We start from the raw sequence: 21,388 nt of genomic DNA on the forward strand, positions 1-21,388 counted from the left end.
GTAGGTGCCATCTTCCACCATAGCAAAGCCTGCATTTGAGTGGCAGATGATGCAATTGTTACAGTACGTTTGGTAATTAAAGGTGCTATGGCAGTATATATAAATACTAGGGTTTTCCTATCTTACAGTAAGGCTCCAACACTTAAGAGGGGAGCAGGTTAATATATCACCAATATCCTCTTATCCAACAGCTGTTGTAGGACTGACTGGGAAAAGTCATTACGAGAGACCCGAGTAGCAATAGGAATATTGCAGTAATAATTAAACACTTCCTACATTTAAAAGCTACATGAGGAATTTCAAAAAATGTTTGTCACAGAATAAGGAGGATTCCTTTGCCACTAATGAGTCCTTTTCTGAAAAGCACTTGACTGCCAAGAAGAGAGCACAGCTTATGCCATATGCAGCGCCTTTGAGTGAGATTCAGAGTTTTTGTTTTAGATTTGTTTGAATGTTGCAAAATACACAGCCTGAAGCATTAGAGAAGACTTGACTGCAGAATTCAGTAGGGTTTATTCTACAAATACTTTAAATCAATGCCAGTGATACAAGTTGTATGAATTTCCTTTAAAAATACAAGTCAGTACAAAAGATTTCAATTAGCATATAATGCAAGGTAGTGAATGATTCTGTTTCAAAATGGTTAAGGAATTATCAGGTCATTTTTTTGGACCATGCTACAAAAGTATTGAAATCAATGCTGTCAGGAGAAACTCCTTCCTTTAGGAACCTATTTCAATTTATAGGAGAGAGGGTGACTGCCTCCCTTACTTTAGGAGGGGCTTGCATCTTTTATTGCCAAAATATTTGAAAGAGCAATATGCAAAGTACATAGCATCCTAGCTCAAATTGTTCCTGGACAGAACTGCTGCTTTTAGCATTTCTTCACAGCACCTGTTCTACTAATCCATGACACATTAGATAGCAACAAGCTCCCTGGTATCTATGTAAATCTAAGGACCTGTGAAGAGGGAACATCTCCCTCCCTCAAACAATGATTGCAAGGCAAGGATTCCCCAGAGTGCAGGGACTGTGTGCAGATGCACTGAAACTTACTAAACATTTTGCCCAAAAACATTTCCAGGAGTGGTTAATGTTGTTGATTCAGTCTAAATGTCACTTAATTTGATGTTCAAAACCCTACATTTGTAATGTTAAAACAGTGTGATTGCACTGAATTTTTTTTTTTTAAGCAATCTTGCTTAAGTTTATTATAGCTTCAGGGAAAGTTAGAATATAACTATCAATTTTCCTCATTCCTGGTCTGATGAAAGCTTTTCCACTGAGAAACGTACTATAGTTTAAAAAAAGCCACTTAATTTTTCTTTATTTTGGAGCATACTGCTATTTTTGTGGCTATTTAAAAGCTAGATTTATAACACTGATAGGTGTCCAGTGTTAAACACAACTATTGTGGGTCAATGTCTCCCTGGTATGAATCCATTAAAATCCATTGCAATTAGAGCAGGGATGAATTAGGTTTACTTTTAGGTCATGGAAAAGTAGGTTACTCTGTTTACACACAGACAGTAGGACCATATACTACCAGAGCGCACAGATTGCATTTTTAGCAAGATGGCTCCCCCACACCGCTTCCTCTTACTACACTTTTCCCCATGTAAGGTTAGAAAAACTGTTCCTCTCACTAAACCTAGCAGTCAATGTGGTAGCAGAACCATATTAGTTACCACAGAGCAGATAACATGTACCTATCTGCAAGGGCAGATTGAGGGAAGTTAGGTTAACAATGCATTATTACATTTCTAAACAACGCTTCATCAGTGCAGACAGGGACAGAAATTCTGATTGTACCAAAAACGTTATCAGACTATGCAATCTCCAAAAAATTGCATACACTAAGCACGTAACTTACATACTTTACTCAGTGAGAAAACCCTCCTCCCCTCCAAAAGGGAGCCGCAGTAGAGCATGGACACCGTAGTCAGTTTCTGCTACTGTGTGTGAAACACACACGCTTCGTAAAGATTAGGTGCCGTCCCCTTACTGACAACCTACGGTGGGGTTTAAATACCATTCCAATGCTCATCTGTCTCTCTAAGGTAAGACATTCTGGAGACTGATGAGTCAGTCTCCAATTTGAATGGCTGTTTGCTTTTAAATACGTACTGTCGTTCTGAGTTGTCTCATGTATTAAATGCATCCTAATTCTCTAATAGTCACATTTAACCCAAGTCAAAAACTCAGTAGCCCAGGTCCTAGGCCCTGTTAATGATCAAAATGAAACAATGAAATACAGTGTGTCATTACGGCATCTACTAATATAGAACAGGTTTACTTTGTCTCTAAGTCAAACTTTTGATACAAGACAGGTAGGTTTTATGATCAACTCACAGTTTATCTATTTGGAACAAAGTATGGCACAGATTCCAGATCTCTCTCAGGAGCTTGTGTATTCACACACTTTTCACTCTTTTGCAATGATTATCAATTCGCCAAAAATAGTGTTAACAGTCAACAAGGAAGAGTGGAGAAAAACAGATTTAGGAGAAACCTCTCTTCTAAGAGGTGAAAGTAAGTGACTTTTCTTCTAGTTCTTTAGTAAGAAACTTTATTTTAGAAAATGCATTCTCTCCTTCTCAAAACAGATGCCACCTTAAAAAAAATTGCAATAGCAACCCTTGAATTCAAAGGAAAACATGCAAACTTGATGGCTGAAAATATTCTGCATAAAAATCCAAGACATGAGGCAAAAGTGTGCCCTCCCCCACTCGTGCCTTTAGGGACTCCAAACCATAAACAGCTTTCAGTGCAATTTCTGTTGCTTCCAGTTTGTGAGGAAACATATGGCTGAAGCTTGTCTTCTGAGAGCTAATCTTGTCAGACGTTCGAAGCAAAAAAGTCTCAGCTATATTTAAAATGTCATTGTTAACCTGTTGCAATAAGTACAAACAGAATTCAGTGAAGAAAAATGTTAACTTCTACCCTGTGCCATACACATTTAAAAAAAAAATTAGACAAAAGTTTCAGATTTTATTAATACACCCTTTTTAAAGTTTATTTCTGAAAGCAGCTCTTTACGCAAATCAAAAGCAGTTCCTGAGTAACTGCAGTAAACAGCATCTTAAACGTTTTTGTTTTTTTTTTTGCCTCTCGGCTCGTCTGTTTTGGTTCTTCTTTAATTTTTTCCCTAGTTTCAAGTTTAATCACAGGTCCTTTTCCAAAAAAATGTGCAAGTTCACTTAGGAACATTTCCAGGAATCCACAGATTGCAGATGTTCCTGCAATATCTAAGAACTGCACATTTGCCAGGTTGTGTTCCTACAGCTATTGCAGATTTCCCTCTCCAACCTTTATAGCACGAGTGTTCACGTTTTCTTCAGCATACGTCGGGACTGCCATGTGTGGAACTTATTGTAGGCTGTCTGCAACATCTCTTCTATATGATTTATCAACTGAAAGAAAAAACAAAGGGATCTTTCCAGTATCTGAGAAATGTGTGCCCTTGCTCCGATCAAACATAAATGGGATTTATTGTCATTTCTCTCAGTATGAGGAATCAGGAGTAACTCCACTAACACCTAGGGAGTTGCATCAGGGTATGTGATGTGAGAGAAGAATTGGCCACAATGTTTTAGTTACAAAATGTCTCAGTTTTATTAGCCAAGTATGGCAGAGTATCAGTAAAGACTGTGGATATGCACTTAGTTAGTTCAAGGAAAACTATGTGGACAACTTATGTTCAAGTGCTGTACACTAACTCCTCACTTAGTCATCCTGGTTAACGTTGTTACGTTGCTGATCAATTAGGGAACATACTTGTTTAAAGCTGTGCAATGCTCCCTTCTAAGTTGTTTGGCAGCCGCCTACTTTGCCCACTGCTTGCAGGAAGAGCAGCCCGTTGCAGCTAGCTGGTGGGGGCTTGGAACCAGGGTGGACTGGCAGCCCCCCATTAACTCCCTGCTCCCAAGTTCCCTGTGCAGTAGCCACCCAGCATGCCAGCAGTTCAGTTGTCCTCCCACTGCCATGTCCTGCTCCTGCTCTCTGCCTTGCAACTGCTCCTTGAGCCTCCTGCTTCCTGTGTGTGGGAGGGAGGGGGGACACAGGGGGCTAATGTCAGGGTGTCCCCTTCCCCCCTGCACCACGCTTACCCTATCTGCGTAGAGCAGGATGCAGGGGGGACCCGCAGCTGATTAACTTAACAAGGCAGTGTACTTAAGAGCACAGTCAGCATTCTTAAAGGGGAAATGCACATTTCTCAAACACACAGAGTGTGTATGTCTGCCATGTTTTCTCCCCTCCTTCGATTCCTGCTACCTTGTAGAGTGTGAGGCTACATTAACAACGAGTTAACCCTTGAGGGCTCAGCCAATTGCTAGTTCATCATTTAGCAGTAAGGCATTCCCTAGGAAATATCTTACCCTGTGACTTCACCACCTTAACCAAGCTTCACAATCATCATTGCTGTGCACAGTATTAAATTGTTTAAAACTGTGTGTGTGTGTGTGTGTGTGTGTGTGTGTGTGTAATTTAGTCTTTTGTTTGGCAAAAAAATTTCCCTGGAACCTAACCCCCGCTATTTACATTAATTCTTATGGGGAAACTGGATTTGCTTAACATCATTTCACTTAAAGTTGCATTTTCAGAAACATAACTACAATGTTAAGTGAGGAGTTACTGTACTTAAAAGCACTTTCAATGGTCGCTGGAAACTAGCTAAACAGGCCATTCATCCAGTCACTGAGAAATCAGACTCTCAAGTGGCAAGATAATAAAAGGAGAAAATTATTCCAGAATATAATACCCCTACATCCTTTTCTCCATCAGCCACAGGTCTTTTTTGAGGGTGTGGGGGTAGGGCAGGCAGGAGGATGATGAGAGAAACACACTTTTAAGAAGAATTAAGCATTATACATATAGTTAACAGAACAAATTAAAAACCTCAAATACCGGAGACCAAAATCTGCCATCCTGTGATAAGTCAGTTAGTTTTTTAAAGATCAATATGCGCACAAATAATTGAAATGAGAAAGGATACTTTTTCCTCTTACATTTGTGCTTAAATACTGTCTCCGAATTTTTTCTTGGAATGGACAGAGCTTTGTAACTTGAAATCTTTCCAAGTTACTCTTCATTTTCATAACCTGAAAGACATCAATAGGAAAGAAGTGTACAAACTCCTTCACATGAACATTTTCTTGCTTTCAGTAAATTGCTGATTGAAATACCTGGAAGCTAGTACCAAGGGTTACTGTAAATATGCACAGTTAAAAAAATTGCTAGGAAGCACTTATTGTACTGAAAATATGATCTCTGATTTAAAGTTATGGAAACAAGCACTAAATGGCTATGACTAGATGGCTATGACTCAGAATGCCATTTGAGTTCTGAAAGAACTCAAATGTGAAATTGCGGAACTATTACCTATGGTTTGTAACTTGTCCTTCAAATCAGCTTCTGTACCCAGTGACTGGAAGACAGCTAATGTAACACCAATATTTAAAAAGGGCTCTAGACATGATCCTGGCAATTACAGATCGGTAAGTCTAAGGTCAGTACTGGGCAAATTAGTTAAAACAATACAAAGAATAAAATTGTCAGACACATAGAACAACATAATTTGGGCAAAAATCAACATGGTTTCTGTAAAGGGAAATCGTGTCTTACTAATCTATTAGAGTTCTTTAAAGGGGCCAACAAATATGTGGACAAGGGGTTTCCAGTGGACATAGTGTACTTAGCTTTCCAGAAAGACTTTGACAAGATCCCTCACCAAAGGCTCTTACATAAATTAAGTTGTCATGGGATAAGAGGGAAGATCCTTTCATGGATTGAGAACTGGTGAAAAGACAGGGAACAAAGGGTAGGAATTAATGGTAAATTCTCAGAATGGAGAGGGGTAACTAGTGGTGTTCCCCAAGGGTCAGTCCTAGGACCAATCCTATTCAACCTTTTCATAAATGATCTGGAGACAGGGGTAAACAGTGAGGTGGCAAAGTTTGCAGGTGATACTAAACTGCTCAAGATAGTTAAGACCAAAGCAGACTGTGAAGAACTTCAAAAAGATCTCACAAAACTAAGTGACTGGGCAACACAATGGCAAATGAAATTTAATGTGGATAAATGTAAAGTAATGCACATTGAAAAAAAAAATAACCACAACTATACATACAATATGATGGGGGGTAATTTTGCTACAACTAATCAGGAAAGAGATCTTGGCGTCATCGTGGCTAGTTCTCTGAAGATGTCCATGCAGTGTGCGAGCAGTCAAAAAAGTAAACAGGATGTTAGGAATCATGAAAAAGGGGATAGAGAATAAGACGGAGAATATCTTATTACCCTTATATAAATCCACGGTATGCCCATATCTTGAATACTGCATACAGATGGGGTCTCCTCATCTCAAAAAAGATATAGTGGCATTAGAAAAGGTTCAGAGAAGGGCAACTAAAATGATTAGGGGTTTGGAATGGGTCCTATATGAGGAGAGATTAAAGAGGCTGGGACTTTTCAGCTTGGAAAAGAGGAGACGGGAAGGGGATATGATGATATATATAATCGAGTGATGTGGATAAAGTGAATAAGGAAATGTTATTTACTTGTTCCCATAATATAAGTAGTAGGGGCCACCAAGTGAAATTAATGGGCAGCAGGTTTAAAACAAATAAAAGGAAGTTCTTCACACAGCGCACAGTCAACCTATGGAACTCCTTGCCTGAGGAGGTTATAAAGGCTAGGACTATAACAGGGTTTAAAAGAGAACTAGATAAATTCATGGAGGTTAAGTCCACTAATAGCTATTAGCCAGGATGGGTAAGGAATGGTGTCCCTAGCCTCTGTCTGTCAGAGGGTGGAGATGGATGGCAGGAGAGAGATCACTTGATCATTACCTGTTAGGTTCACTCCCACTGGGGCACCTGGCATTGGTCACTATCGGCACACAGAATACTGGGCTGGATTGATCTCTGGTCTGACCCAGTATGGACATTCTTATGTTCTTAAACTTAAGCAGTTTAACTGAGCATAATATGCTTCACAACTGTACTGAGGTAATTTCTACAGTATCTTTGTCAGGAACACTTTACATTTAACATTATTTATCTCTCTGCTTCAAGCCAACAGCGTACTATGATTTTTTTTGTTAAGTTTTGCAGTAGAAGGCCCAAGACATCTGAATAGAAGCTTTCATTTCACACAGTAACCTACTCTGTCTGATCCAAAATGAGGCACAGTAATTAAATGCCTTGTCCAAGGTCAAATATGAAGACAGTGGCAGAGCTAGAATCCTCTGCTTTGTTTGATTCCTTGTCCCAAGCTCTAACCTTTTTGAAGTGGAAGTATACTCTGCAAGGTGACTAGAATGGCACAATGATTCTGTGGATGTGTGAGATATTCTATACTAAACTTGCTCAGTTCAGAGAAGTCTTCTCCTGCCTACAACTGTTATATTGATTTTGAGATACAAGGTTGATTGTCTTTTCTTTCTGGTTCTCATTACCAGTAATCAGGATTCTACAATTGGAATATAAGTAATATGACAATTTCTGAGCCACAAGAATTCAGCCACTTCTTCTGTATTGTGGTTAATAAGACAGCAAAAAACAGATTTAGGCAATAGCATTGGCAGATCACACTCCAATTACACAGAGGGAGCAGATCTACTGAGTTAAATGTGCTGTTTTTACATAGTGGCTTTCTGTCCGTAATCATTTCAGGAGTGAAAGGACAAACATGTAGACTTATATATACACATACCATATGACTAACAATGCGATATTACAGCTTGAATAAAAATACTTTCAATGGTCTCATTACAGAACACTCCTATGGTTACAAGATACATCGTCATTTATACTCACACGTTTATACCATCAAGCCCTCTTACCTTTTCTTCTAGGAATGGTGTATTAACAGGAAAGCAGGACCAGAAGTGTCGCAGTAGCTCCCCAAGTGCCACATACAAGTGTTTCAGTTCAGACTGGACGTCATTTGGCACCATCTCTGCAACAGGAAAATAAATTTTCTAAAAGGCATGTTATTAAAATTATGTAATGTGTAAGTAAAATAAGAGCTGGCTAATACATAGAGAAAGCTGTCTGATACCTGTTACAGGAGCAGGGTAGGGCTCAACCAACTGTATTGTGTCATTCCACACTATAACAGTATTTCTCGGTAGTCTATTTATCAGTTTCTTAAAAAGATGATCTAGGGCTCATTAAAAAAGTTAAGAACAGAGTCTTTATTAAACTTATCCCCTTGGAAGTAATAGGACCCAAAAAACAACCCACAGTGGTTAGGAACACTGGACCTTAACCTGCTGCTACATCCTCCATCTTCTTCCAATGAGGACTGAGGGTGAGAGCCCCCTGAGCACTTCCCCCACCTGAAGTGTGCAACCCTATCACAATCCACTCGCTGTGGAGCAGAAGCAGCACAAATTAGTTTGGATCTTACTGACTCGCACAACAGCACTGGATCAAGGTCCTTCCCTCTTCATGACATACAAGGGTAGGGGTAGGGGCAAGATCATGGTGGCAGAGGAGGTAGAGACCTTGTACAGAGAAGAAAAATACTGGGAAGGAAAGAGAACAAAGGTGGCATAGGAGTGAAAGAAGCACGGGAAAAGAATTAGAGACTGAGATGCACAGGAAGAGAAGTTAGGGAAGGAACTCCCAGACAAAGGAAAAAAAAAAGCAGAAATGTAAAACAGTCAATGAGGAAGCTGCAGTACAAGGAGCCCCCAAAAGTCAGTATGGGGATAAAATGGGGGAGGGTGGGTCCCTAGCAAACATGACATACCAGGGCTCCAAATTTCTCTCAATGCTCTCTGCAGTGGCTCTTTTGGGGGGAGGAGTTGTAGAAGCACAGTCCCAGGAATGCTGGAAGACACTGTGCCTGCCTCAGGGTATGTGGCTGTCCGTGCCACACTCACCAAAAGTGCATGGTGCTCTTGCTCCTGCATGAGGATGGCTGGGCCTGCTCCCTTTGGGAGGTTAGTGCCATTGCAGTGTGGGTACTAACTGCATGGAGTCCTTGTGCTTTCAAAATGCAAGGCCTCGGACTCCCATGCAGGGCTGTGAGGGGAAGGATCTTTGAGCCCCTTACCCACCTACATAGGGCTGGGTATAGTTGAGCCCAAGTCTCTAAGGACTCCATCTTCACTGCTAAAAAAGCTCATCTTTTACTTCAGGATAACTAGTGTGTCTGAGCTACTCCTGAGTAAAAACAGCATTTTTAGCAGTGAAACCAGACCCTAAAACTGTTCCTCTGCTTGTTCACACACACGCTGCTATCTCCTGGCTTCTCACAGGCAGGCAGCAATTTTTCAGTCTGGTTCAATTAAATATGGTCCCTCCCCATGCCAAAGTGTACTGCAAAGAGCTACCATGCAGCAGAGCTATAACAAAGTAATAGCTGTGATAAAGTAATGCAAATTCACAGTAACTATTGACAACTTGACCTTGACTTGAAGGTGTCAGCAGAACTCCAAAAAGAGGCTGCAAACAATGCTGCCGTTTGAGCTTTATTTCATTAAAGAGCTTGCAACTGAGCCTGGCTTCATTATGAAACATGTTCCCCAATTCTATTTGCCGGCACTTGTAAGCTTTGACCTATGCATTACCCCATCACCAGAATTGTGCACTTTAGCTCTCTATAGTACCCCCAAGGTCTTACTACACCTTGCATTTTGGGCAGATCCATCCTACATAGCAACTTACTATGCCCACTTAATTTGTATTCACTTTCACCCTTTCTGCATTCTTGAGGATAGAGAAACTTGTGGCCTGCTGAGAAAGGTATTATTTTTAAGAGTGGAGCTGGGGTTGCAGAAGTGGGGTAGAATACAAAATTAAGGGGTTAGAAGAAAAGAGCCAAAAACAAACAAACAAAAAAACAAAACACAACCCTGACAGCATAGGAGGGAAAACCCCTTTTCCACCTTTTCCACCCTTTATTGCTCCCTTTTCATCCATTCTGAAGTACACTCTACCTGACTGAATACTTCTGCTCTTGTTTCTGTGATGCTTCCTGTCAGTTACCAGGGAAGTTAGAGTGCAAACTGAGCCTTATAGGGACACACCTTAGTCTCTGCACGGCTGAAGAGACAGGGGCTCAAGGAGGTGTAAGCAGGATCAGTCGAAAGAGGAAGAACTAAAGTGGACACATAGGGCCATGTAGAACATTTATGCCTCTGTAATCTATAGGAAATATTAACACTGAGCAATTATTTCATACAGACAAGGTGGATGGTATTAACTTCTATTGCACCAACTTCTTTTGGTGAGAGACGAGATTGAGCCACACCAGCTCTTCAAAAGTTACTCCAAGAATCACAGCTAAGTCCATTTAGCTGTGACACTCGGAGTAACTTTGAGATCTGAAGAAGAGCTGTGTGTGGCTTGAAAGCTCATCTCTCTCACCAACAGCAGTTGGTCCAATAAAAGAGATCACTTCATCCACCTTATCGCTCCTCTAGTATCTTGGGATTGACACAGCTACAACTACAATGCATGCAATTATTTCACAGACAGATTTGGTTACAAAATCTGTTTCCAAATCAAATCTACAGCTTACTCCCCTAGAATAAATGAAGCTTTATTTTGCAAATGGCAGAGAAAACATAAAAGCCAAGAAGCTACCCCTGCACTTTTACACTGTGGCATACTTTCCAAGGCCAAGGAGCGTTGAGTTTTAGCCCTTAACTCAAGGCTTCAGAGCTTTCATTTGTGTTGCTGCTACCTCTTCTCTCCTGTGGTTCCTCGCTACTACCACTGCAGAAAGCCAGCAGGAGGAGAAGGAGAATACACAAAGCAGGTGTAGAGATGAAAGCACCTAAGTGTGAGCAGAGATACTGGAGGAGAAAATAGGCTCACTGACAGTCCTCAACTGAACAGAGTGGCCACTTGGGCTTCACCCTATCTGCTCAAAATGGTGGCAGCAGGTTGGAAGCAGCTAGACAGAGCCTTTAGTGGAGGAGTAATAAATGGTCTTACCTTGAAATAACTTAATCAGACTGACTCACAGAATATTATTTGCTCCTAGCTATATTAATTCTATTTACCTCAGCACTGGAGCCACTGCTGCCTCCCTATTGGGCAGACTGGATTGCTAGTTTCTTTCAGAGTTTTTCCTTTGTCACTTCCGCCTGATAACTTTTATACTTTGCAACAGGATTTTAGATGAATGTCTCTGCATTTGCTTTGTCAGCATAACCTGTTGTATCCAAAAATAAAGCCAGGACACCCCACCGTGGTGTTGGTATAGGCTATACGACTAAAGGATAACTTACTATGCAAAAACTTACGGTTTATGGCTTGCTGTGTCCCACCCTGCATAAGTGCTCCTCCAGGTGACAGGGCTGTGATGCTGCTAGTAGCAGCACCACTGGAAAGAACCTTAAAAAAACCAAAGTCCTTTCATATCATTTCCCTAGTGACTCGCTTTAAAATATTTTGGACAAATGAAGTCTTAAAGAAAAATGTGACTTGCACTGGCTCAGACATATTAATCAGGATGTACATTAGTGATCTTAGATGGAAATAATTTTGCAAGTGTAAAAGTTATCTCTGCATTGATGTGATAGGGAATTGGACAGGTAGTTTGACTAAGCATTAACTTATGTTGCCTTTGGAAGTTCCAGAAACCATGATGGGAACAGAGAGCACCCGTCCACCAGTATTGCTCTCAAACTGATGTCTTTAGTGTGGGTTCTTAACATGCACATGATAATGCCGAACTGGTGCATGTATTGGACATAAGTCAAGATCACTCAAACTTTTAATAAGGCAATACAACAATTAAAAGAACATGTTCACTGGTCCTCATGTCTTTACTAGAAAGGACGTTTACCTGTTCCATAACTGGCTTTCTTCGAGATGTGTTGCTCATGTGTATTCCACAGTAGGTGTGCGTGCTCGCTATGTGCACTGGTGCTGGAAGTTTTTTCCTCAGCAGTACCTGTAGGGGGAGCGCTGCCGCTATAGTGCGCCATGAGGGAAGCTGCACGCTCCCCCCCACCCTCGGTTCCTTCTTGCCGGACCAACTCCAACAGTGGGGAAGGAGGGCGGGATGTGGAATACATATGAGCAACACATTTTGAAGAATGCCAGTTACAGAACAGGTAACTGTCCTTTCTTCTTTGAGAGCTTGTTCATGTGTATTCCACAGTAGGTGATTACAAGCTGTCTCTAATGCAGGTGGGTAGGAGTTCACAGATTCCCTGGCTGGAGCACAGCCCTACCGAAAACAGGGATAGTCTCCCTGGTGTGGGAGACTATCACACAGTGCGACGTGAACATGTGTACTGAGGACCAGGTAGCAGCCCTACAGATGTTTTGGATAGGGACATGGGCCACAAAGGCAGCCGACGAGGCCTGAGCCCTTGTCGAGTAAGCCCTTACAATAGGCGGTGCGAGAACCCCTGCTAGGTTGTAGCATGTGTGGATGCACAATGTAATCCACCGGGAAAGCCTCTGGGTGGAAAATGGTTGGCCCCTCATGTGCTCGGCCGAAGCAAAGAAGAGTTGCGAAGACCTGCGGAATGGCTTAGTCCGGTCCAGATAAAAGGCCAGAGCCCCGCGCAAGTCGAGCGTATGGACGCAGCACTCCTTGTTAGAGGTATGCGGCTTAGGGCAGAGGACAGGTAAGATGATGTCCTGGTTCATGTGAAAGACGGAGACTACCTTGGGGATGAATGCAGGGCGTGGGCGGAGCTGAACCTTGTCTCTCTGAAAGACAGTGTGCAGGGGGTTGCAGGTCAGGGCCCGGAGCTCCGAGACCCGTCGGGCTGACGTGATGGCCACGAGGAAGGCTACCTTCCAGGAAAGGTGAGACCACGAGCATGTGGCCAGGGGTTCGAAAGGGGGCCCCATAAGGTGGGATAGCACCAACTTTAGATCCCACTGAGGGATAGGGGCCTAACATAAGGGAAGGGCTGATCTAGCCCCTTCAGGAAATGCCCGGTCATGGCATGGGAGAAAACTGAGCAGCTTTGGACTGGCGGATGGAATGCTGAACTAGCCGCCAGGTGCACCCTGACAGAGGAAGGGGTCAGGCCTTGAATTCTAAGGTGAAGCAGGTACTCAAGGATAAGCTGGAGCGGGGCAGACGTTGGGTAAAGACCTCGCTCGCCCACCCACCTGGAGAATCAAGACTACTTTGCCAGGTAGGCTCGGCGTGTGGATGGCCTCCTACTTTCGAGGAGGACATGCCTGACCCCCTCTGAACAAGTTCTCTCCTCTGCATCTAGCCACTGATCGGCCACGCTGCCAGATGGAGGCTGGCCAGATTGGGGTGGAGGCGGCAGCCCTGGTCCTGGGAGAGTAGGTCCAGGCGGAGTGGCAAAGGCCGGGGAGGGGCCACGAGCAAGCCCAGGAGGGTCCCGTACCAATGTTGTTGGGACTACGCTGGGGCAATCAAAAGGACGCGTGCCTTGTCCATTTTTACTTTTTCCAGGACCTTGGGAATGAGGGGAAATGCGGGAAAATCGTAAAGGAGTTGACCCGACCATGACAGGAGGAAGGTGTCCAAAATCGCATTCCTCCCCCAAGAGCAGAACCTGTGGCAACAGTGGTTCTGTTGGGTCGCAAACAGGTCCACTCGGGGAATGCTCCACTCTCGGAAGAGTTGGTGAGTGACCTCCAGGTGAAGCTGCAACTCGTGTTGTGAGGAGAAAACCCTGCTCAAGCAATTGGCCTGCATGTTGTTGGCGCCTGGCAGGTGGAAAGCCTTCAGGGAGCTGTCACGGATCAAGCAGCCATGTCAGCCGCATCCGATGCCATCTACAAAGCAGCCTGTGCGGCAGCAGTGCCCTCCTCCACCAGTGACTTGAGTTCCTTCTTTCTGCGCTCGGGAAGGGAAGGTTCGAATTTTGGCAGTGACCCCCACAAGTTAAACTCATAATGACTGAGGAGGGCCTGGTGTTTGGCTACCCGGAGCTGGAGGACGAATAAAGCTTTCTGTCAAATGAGTCCAGTTTTTTGGAGTCTTTATTCTTGGGTGCTGGTCCTGGTTGGCCCTGTCTTTCCCTGTGGTTCACAGATTCCACCACTAGGGAGTTGGGGGCCGAGTGATTACAGAGGTATTCGTGCCCCTTTGTGGACACAAAGTATTTGCGCTCCGCCTTTTTTGATATTGGGGCCAGGGAGGCTGGTGTTTGCCAGAGGGCACTGGAGATGTTGGCCACCCCTTCATGGAGTGGGAGGGCCATTCTGCCCAGTGCCGAGGATGACAGCATGTTAAATAGCGAGTCCGAGGGTCCTTCAATCTCCTCAGCTTGGAGATGGCGACTGGATGCTACTTCCTTTAGCAGCTCCTGATGGGCCCTGAAGTCCTCCTGTGGTATGGAGTGGGGCGGAGCTGTGATTTTGTCATCCAATGTGGGGGAGAGGGCTGGCACTGGGCTCTACATGTGGGCCGGTGCCACAGGGTCCACTCCTTGATCGGACGCCTCATGCGGTGCCGAGGAGAGATGACCCGCCGATCTATCCCTCGGAGGTCTGGATAGCGCAACTGACAGAGCCTCCGATGCTCCCGCTATCTACCCAGGGCCTTGCTGGGCGTGCATGGGGGGTCAGGGGTCCACTGTCTCTGCCACGGGGGTCCCTGCCATTGGCTGTGGTGCAGCACTGGCGGCACCAGCTGGTTGGGTTGGCCCAGCTGAAGCATAGGGCGCTGTGTATAGGTCGAGGTCTGGGTTACGAATGACCTGTTGGTGCCGTGCGAGCAGTACACATGGTGGTACCAAGCATGGCGTCTGCCATGGGACTGGGACTCTGACGTCAAGGAATGGTTCTGCCTTGAGCTGCTACTCCTGGAGCCGCTTCTATGCTTGGATCCGCGATGACGCAGAGCTGGTGATCTCGACGTGCAAGAGCTGGAGCGTGACTGGCGATGGCATCTGTGCCGGGAGCAGCTCCGGTAGCTGCGCTGAGAGTGGGAGCCATCTACAACGTCGGTGCCTGTTCCACTGATATTCTGTACTTGGCGTGCAGCTGTGCCTAGAACTGCGCTCTGACGGCACCCTACCAGACCACCTGGAGGGCGATGAGAGTGGAGGCTGGGGGCTGTGTCCCGACAGGACACTGGACGACAAGCGGTCCCGAGAGCGGTCTCCTGACTTGGATCTGTGTCGGGTCGGCATTGGCTGACGAGACCCCAGCGACAGCTTGCCTCTAGAGCGGGGTCTGAGTGCTGGCAGTGCCCCGGGCCCCTGCAGGGTCATAATATCTTTGGTCGCCTGCAGGACCTCCGGTGTTGAAGGCACGTGGACTTCAGCTGGAGAGATCTGTGTCGATGCAACCAGGCTGCTTCGCTCGGCCCGAGTCGGTGCTTTAGAGCCTGGGGAGAGGGAGAGGGGCTGCCTGTGGGTCTAGCCTCCCCCCTGAGCTTCTCTGTACGCTTCTGAGATGACGAAGCCTTCCTCTGCTTTTTCGACGGAGAGCGATGCTGGCCACCGAAACGTACCAGGGGATCGTCATGCGCCTAACACAAAGTACCTGGTGCTCATTCCACTCAGTGCACCGGGGTAGGAGCCAGTGCCGACTCCATGAGAAGGGCCTGAAGTCTAATATCTCTCTCTCTTTTCGTCCTGGGTTTGAAGGATCTGCATATTTTACAGCGGTCGCTGATGTGAGATTCACCCAGACAGCGGAGACAGACAGTGTGCGAGTCACTCCTGGGCATCAAACGCCTGCAACACTCACACGATTTAAACCCTGGGGCCCGGGGCATGCCCCGGCCCAAGAATAACTAACTAAACAGGTACTGCTGAACAACCAACGAGATTTGAGATGAGCTGCAGCAAAGCTGGAGCAAGTAGTTCCGATGCACCATCACTGGCGGCAAGAAGGAACTGAGGGTGGGGGGAGCGCAGGGCTCCCCTTATGGCGTGCTATAGCAGTGCCACTCCAGGGGTCACAGCAGTGCTCCCCCTATGGGTACTGCTAAGGGAAAAACTTCTGGCACCAGTGCCCGTGGCGAGCACGCACACCTACTGTGGAATACACGAGCAACACATCTCGAAGAACTGTGAGGCGCAAACAATTGTGGTAATTTAATACGGGCCAAATGTAAATTTTTTGAGGGCAAGGGATGTTATGAGAACCAGCTGCTCCAGCCAAGCTGAGGTCACAGCACACAGGCAGCCATTTGGCAACCTCAGATGTAGTAGCACCTGTGTTCTACAGATCCACTTAGTCACAAACCCACTGGCTGTGACCTTGTATTGCCTCAAACTCTCCCCTCCCTGTGCCTGGGGTAAGGGCCACCAGAGATAGCTCCACCTTCACCTTGTGGAGCTAAGTCCCAGTATGTGGCTTTCTATTCTACCCTGTGCAGTACAGCAATGCTGATTCCACTACATTTGGAGCTTCCTCGCAGGTATGAGAGGGCTGTAGGATTTGTCCATCAATACTAGCAAATCTGGTAGTTACTTGTCTTAATATTACAACTTCAGAGAAGAGCTGAAGTGGTATGGCTAAAACACTGCCTTGCAACTTAATTAAGTGTTGTTCTGATTGAAGACTTCACTTCTAAAACAGTTTCCCACATTATGCAATTTAATAGGAAAAGTATCAGGATCATCTTGAGGGACAAAACTCTGCAAATACCATAATTCTAGTAAGTCAAGAAATATCTGGACTAGTATTAAGGAGGGAGTTTTACTTTTCTGTATTTAAATTAAAATGAATTTTCCTACCTGAGTTAGTCTGGGTACATAGGCTTCCATTTCTTCTCTAATACTATGAAAAGAATTAATAATATCCTGACTGGTTGCATATTGCTGTGATTGAATTGGAGTTGGACCATGATAATACCTATGAGAAGAGAAAGGGAAAAAAGAAAACACAAAGTAACTTAATTCCCAGTAGACTAAGATTTATGTAGCAGTTGTACCTCTCAGATTTTAGGCGCAATACAAATTTGGCTTTTGGCCTCTATTAAAAATTAAATAAATCAGAGGTCTGATTGGAAATGTAAAAAAAATAACCATAAGCTTTCAAATTCCACCTACAACTTCAGTTTTTCCTATATGTGACAGCAAAATGAGAAGGGACATGCCATTCTTGATTTTTTGTTATGCAGATCTTAGGGCAGGGTATGCTGCATCGGCACAGCTGCAGAGCTGTCCTGTCAGCATAGTTAATCCACCTCTGTGAGAGGCAGTAGCTTTGCTGACAAGAGAAGCTATCCCGCTGACAAAGCGCTGTCTATATGGGGGAGTTAAGGTTGGTATGACTATCACTCTTGGGAGTGGATTTTTCACACCTGAGTGATGCAGTTATACCGACATAGCTCTGTAGCACAGACCTGGCCTTAATGTCATCACCCCTTTTATGCTTTGCTCAGCACTGGCAGTACTGTTACTTAGACTGTCAGACTCCAGATGAATGGGGCAAGTCCCACCTCTCAGGACTAGTATTTGACGAACACCACTACACTATTGGTTCACATTTGGAAGGTTATCTTTGCAACTGTCAGGACAAGAGATATGTTTTTCAAACTGAAAGCTTAGGTTCTGGAAGACAAAAGGGCAGCACATCACAAAAGAAGTGAATCAAACCATTGAGAGTTGTCCCAAGTCAACACTCAAGTAAGACTGGTGTCTGTACAGAGTGCGCAAATATTTCCAAATGCATCATACCAACAGAAATGCTTATAAGATGTCTCAAACTACATTAGTAAGGTACATTTGTTAGACTTTCATACTCAAACTAAAATTATGGATCTCTTCTAGCAAAAGTTTGTAATAGGTTTACAAAATTCACAAAAGTCAGTATGAACTAAAGATGCAGTTTTGAAAATGGTAACTACTTACATTTGTTTAAACAAGGTTTCAGATTAAATTTTAATCTAGAAGCACTCAAATGCCATGTAAAATACAAAGCAGATTAGAGACAGACTGATTCTGAATAGATCATAAAAAGATTTATATTAGTTTTAATATGTTGAAACCTCCAAAGAACTGCAGTTTTCTTTTATTCATTGAACTTACCGATCAGATTTCTTTAGGTTTAGTGCAATAGTTTTAATGCTATTATTCTTTCCTAAATCTTCATATTCAATAGCCTCCTGTAGCTTCACCTGTGATATGAGAGGCAAATCAAAACTAATTACTTATGATATAGTTGCACATGCGTAGACAGTGCTTTCTTCCTTGTTCATAGCTTCCTGGTAAGAGTGGCAAAAAACCAAGATAAATGGGAAAAAAGCCCATGTGGCTCAGATCCTCTGCTCTGGTAGTGTATCACCAGTGTAGGTTTGGAGAAGAGGTGCATAGGTGGGTTTGGCTGCCTAGCACAGTTTTCAGTGACACTGGCTGTGAAGGTCACAAGATCCCTATACTATTTGCCATGGCATAGGGGGAGCTGCGGTATTTTCTCTATGCCACAAGGCGATTACCCCCATATACATGGGTCTTTCTTCCATGGCAGGCTGTTGGCCCTGTGATTCAGATTCCCACAGTAGCGCAGCACAAAGTGGCCAAATGCTGTGCTATGATCTCAGCAAATATATTCAGCCAAATCCTAAAGACATTTACACAAACAGACAGGCCTAATTTTACAAGTGACTAGCATTCTTGGGTATTGAACCTGACATTTTAAAGGATGCAGATCTTCAGAGGGCAAGTACTCAGCACTTTCTGAAAGTCAGGTCTCTTTAAGGGTCTGAAACTGAGCACCCAAAACTTAAGACACTCAATAACACTGGTCAGTTCTGAAAATGTAAGACAATTATAATTGGAGTCAATGCTTGTAAGAGGACATCAGAATTGGGCTGAGTGTTTAATGCATTGGAAGTTCTGTGGTAACAAATCCTATCGTAAAATTATTTCTAATATTTTTAAATTAAAAAGCAGAGAAGCCAAGAAAAACTAAAATGTTTAAGAATTCCAAAATCATTGTCTTGTTATACAAATAATTTTTTAAATGGCATTTGAGAAATTTTAGTAAAAGCAGAAACTTGTCAAAGATTGTCTGACAGTTTTGAAGGCAGTGACAGGAAAACTCATTTGCTCTAGGAATATATGAACAGGGAATACATGACTGAAGCCATATTTAGGTAAATTCTCTACTGAAATCCCACGGGCCGAGCTCCCCGCCACCCTCCCTTTTTCAAAAAACATGATCACACACGTTTTAGTCCTAGTGTCCTTTACTACTTTTTCTGCAGATCCTGACCAGGATTTTTTTTTAATATTCAGAGCCACCTCATTGAAAAGAGAAAAGAGCACACATACATAAACAACCCTTCTGTAGTCTGTTTATGTGTATATGTTACTTAACACAAGAGGAAGGAACAGCGTTAGTGTTCTTAGTGCAGGAATTTAAACCTAGAGCCAGTGCAGATATGTAGCTAAATAAGGTGTTCATTTGTGGTAGAAAATATTAAGGAGCATTAACAGTAGTATACTTAAATATGATACAATGAAAACTGCTTTGGAGATCTCTTGCTTTCTTCATCCATTAGGTGCAGAGAGATTTTCCTTTAGTCCTGTTCTGTTACTCATTCCCATTGAAAACTGCCCCATACAGTGAAGTCAGGGCTAGTGACTGCCCCAAAAGCTACAATGCGTATTTTCTAAAAACTATTTGCTACTTGTGTGGATTTCAAGTAATTTTGCGGGAACTGGGGGAAGTGTATGTACAAAGGCTAAAAGTTAGTGGAATTTCTCCCCTTAGCTTTTTGGATTGCAGTACACAGTCATTCAAAACAGTCTATTTTCTTAGCAATTTTACATAATTCCAGTAATCTAAGAGAAACACTATAGTTGCCTCATTTTTGTGCACCAATAATCAATCAAATTTGAAACTCATTTTCAGTTGAGCACAATGATTCTGATGCAAGATAAGCTGAAGTATCAAATTATCATTCTGTTTACTAATACGTAGTAAGTATGCATTCCCTCCCCAATGTATTCAATATATTAATTCCATGCTGTGGTTGCAACTACTACTATCTTAATTCTTTGCCTGGATATTCTCCTAAAGGTGCTCAGGCACTTGCAGCGGTAATACATAAATACAACCACACACAATGAACAGAACATGCATTTTAAGATCCATTAGAAAGGTATGGGGAAAAATGTCAATGTTCACTCAGTGAAAGAAAAAAAACAACAACAGGAAGATTGTATTATCAATTAAAGTTATTTGCATTTAAATAACTAAAGAGCTCTTTGTCAACAGCATGTTCATCTTAATTAATTAATTATTACTTTACAATCATATCACTCTTCATACATTTAAGTAGATGATGCTTAATGCAGCTGTTTGGAGTACTATGCTTCAGCTGGAATTGCAGTGGCAAACTCACATTGTTCATACCTTTTTTATTGGTGGCTGAAAGAAATCTGAATCCCTGGAGTTTCCATCCATACTGCTGGTCTCACTGTAGTGATCATTTTGTGCTTCTCTTAAAATAAAAGACAGTATTAAAAGGAAGTGAACAATAAGTCATCTTGTGGGAGATTGACATTTAGACTGAGGACATGTAGTAAGTTAATCTGTTTCAAAATATATTTAATTCCAAATTATTTCTTTCAAAAAAGTCTGCACTTAAATGACTGACTTATGGGTGTCACTCTAAAAAGGGTCAGTATTTTGTTCATGATGGCCAATGGTGATAGGATTCCTTGTCTCTGCACAAAGAAAAAAATAGCGTACTCCTGACATAGACAGGGAGGTAACAGGACCATAGTGCAGTGAAGCAGTCCTCCTGCCAACTAAAACTTAAGTCACACACATTGTGTGCTACTGTTAATGCAGTTACATCACATCATTCCCGTGCCAATGTTGGCACATAGGGCAATAACTACTCTCAGGGCCGGCTCCAGCATTCCAAGCTGGTACTTGGGGCGGCAATCTTCAAGGGGCGGCAGTCCCTGTTTTTTTGCTCCCAGGGATGGCAGGGGCAGTCCGTGTCCCTTCAGGGCAGCAGGCACGTTTCCGTGGTGGTGGCAATTTGGCGGGGGCTTCAGCTAAACATAGAAGCTGCTGCTGAATTGCCGCCGCGGCGGAAACGCGCCTGCCGCCCTAAGGGCACACGGACTGCCCCGCCATCCACAGCGGCAATTCTATGTGCTGCTTGGGGCGGCGAAAACTATAGAGCCAATCCTGACTACTCTGTTGTTTGCTGCTGCTTCCATCTGCTCTATGGTGTTGAGATCTACTGTTCTGTCTTTCCTGCTAAGGGTTTCTCTTAAGGTTTCTCTTGGACACCCTTGTTCCCTCATACCAGCCGGTTTTTACTTAACATCTTCATGTGGGAGTCCATGTTAGTGTCCGGAGCACAGCTATTCCTTCTGATTCTGCTGGGGACAAGTGGCTGATTTCTCATGTATCTGTGCTTGTAAACAAGTATTTCCAACCAAATGCCCAGGACCTGTCATAGGCACTTATTTTCAAAAGAGGTCTAGTTTTCTGTC

The 21,388-nt window shown here is 43.5% G+C and overlaps 1 protein-coding gene across 1 annotated transcript in view; it reads right to left on the minus strand.

The window, feature by feature from the left end:
- Nucleotides 1-483: 483 nt before the first annotated feature.
- Nucleotides 484-21,388, minus strand: part of GTF2H1 (general transcription factor IIH subunit 1) — a 42,056-nt gene continuing 21,151 nt past the window's right edge. The window contains exons 9-15 of the mRNA XM_032765526.2: nt 20,289-20,376; nt 17,957-18,045; nt 16,661-16,778; nt 11,267-11,357; nt 7,847-7,962; nt 5,010-5,102; nt 484-3,413 (exon numbers count right to left, since the gene is read on the minus strand). Coding sequence (XP_032621417.1) covers nt 3,327-3,413; nt 5,010-5,102; nt 7,847-7,962; nt 11,267-11,357; nt 16,661-16,778; nt 17,957-18,045; nt 20,289-20,376 — 682 coding nt within the window. The 3' untranslated portion in view covers nt 484-3,326. The remainder of the gene's footprint in view (nt 3,414-5,009; nt 5,103-7,846; nt 7,963-11,266; nt 11,358-16,660; nt 16,779-17,956; nt 18,046-20,288; nt 20,377-21,388) is intronic.

This window comes from Chelonoidis abingdonii, chromosome 4, assembly GCF_003597395.2.
Source record: "Chelonoidis abingdonii isolate Lonesome George chromosome 4, CheloAbing_2.0, whole genome shotgun sequence".
Classification (NCBI taxonomy): Eukaryota; Metazoa; Chordata; order Testudines; family Testudinidae; genus Chelonoidis; species Chelonoidis abingdonii.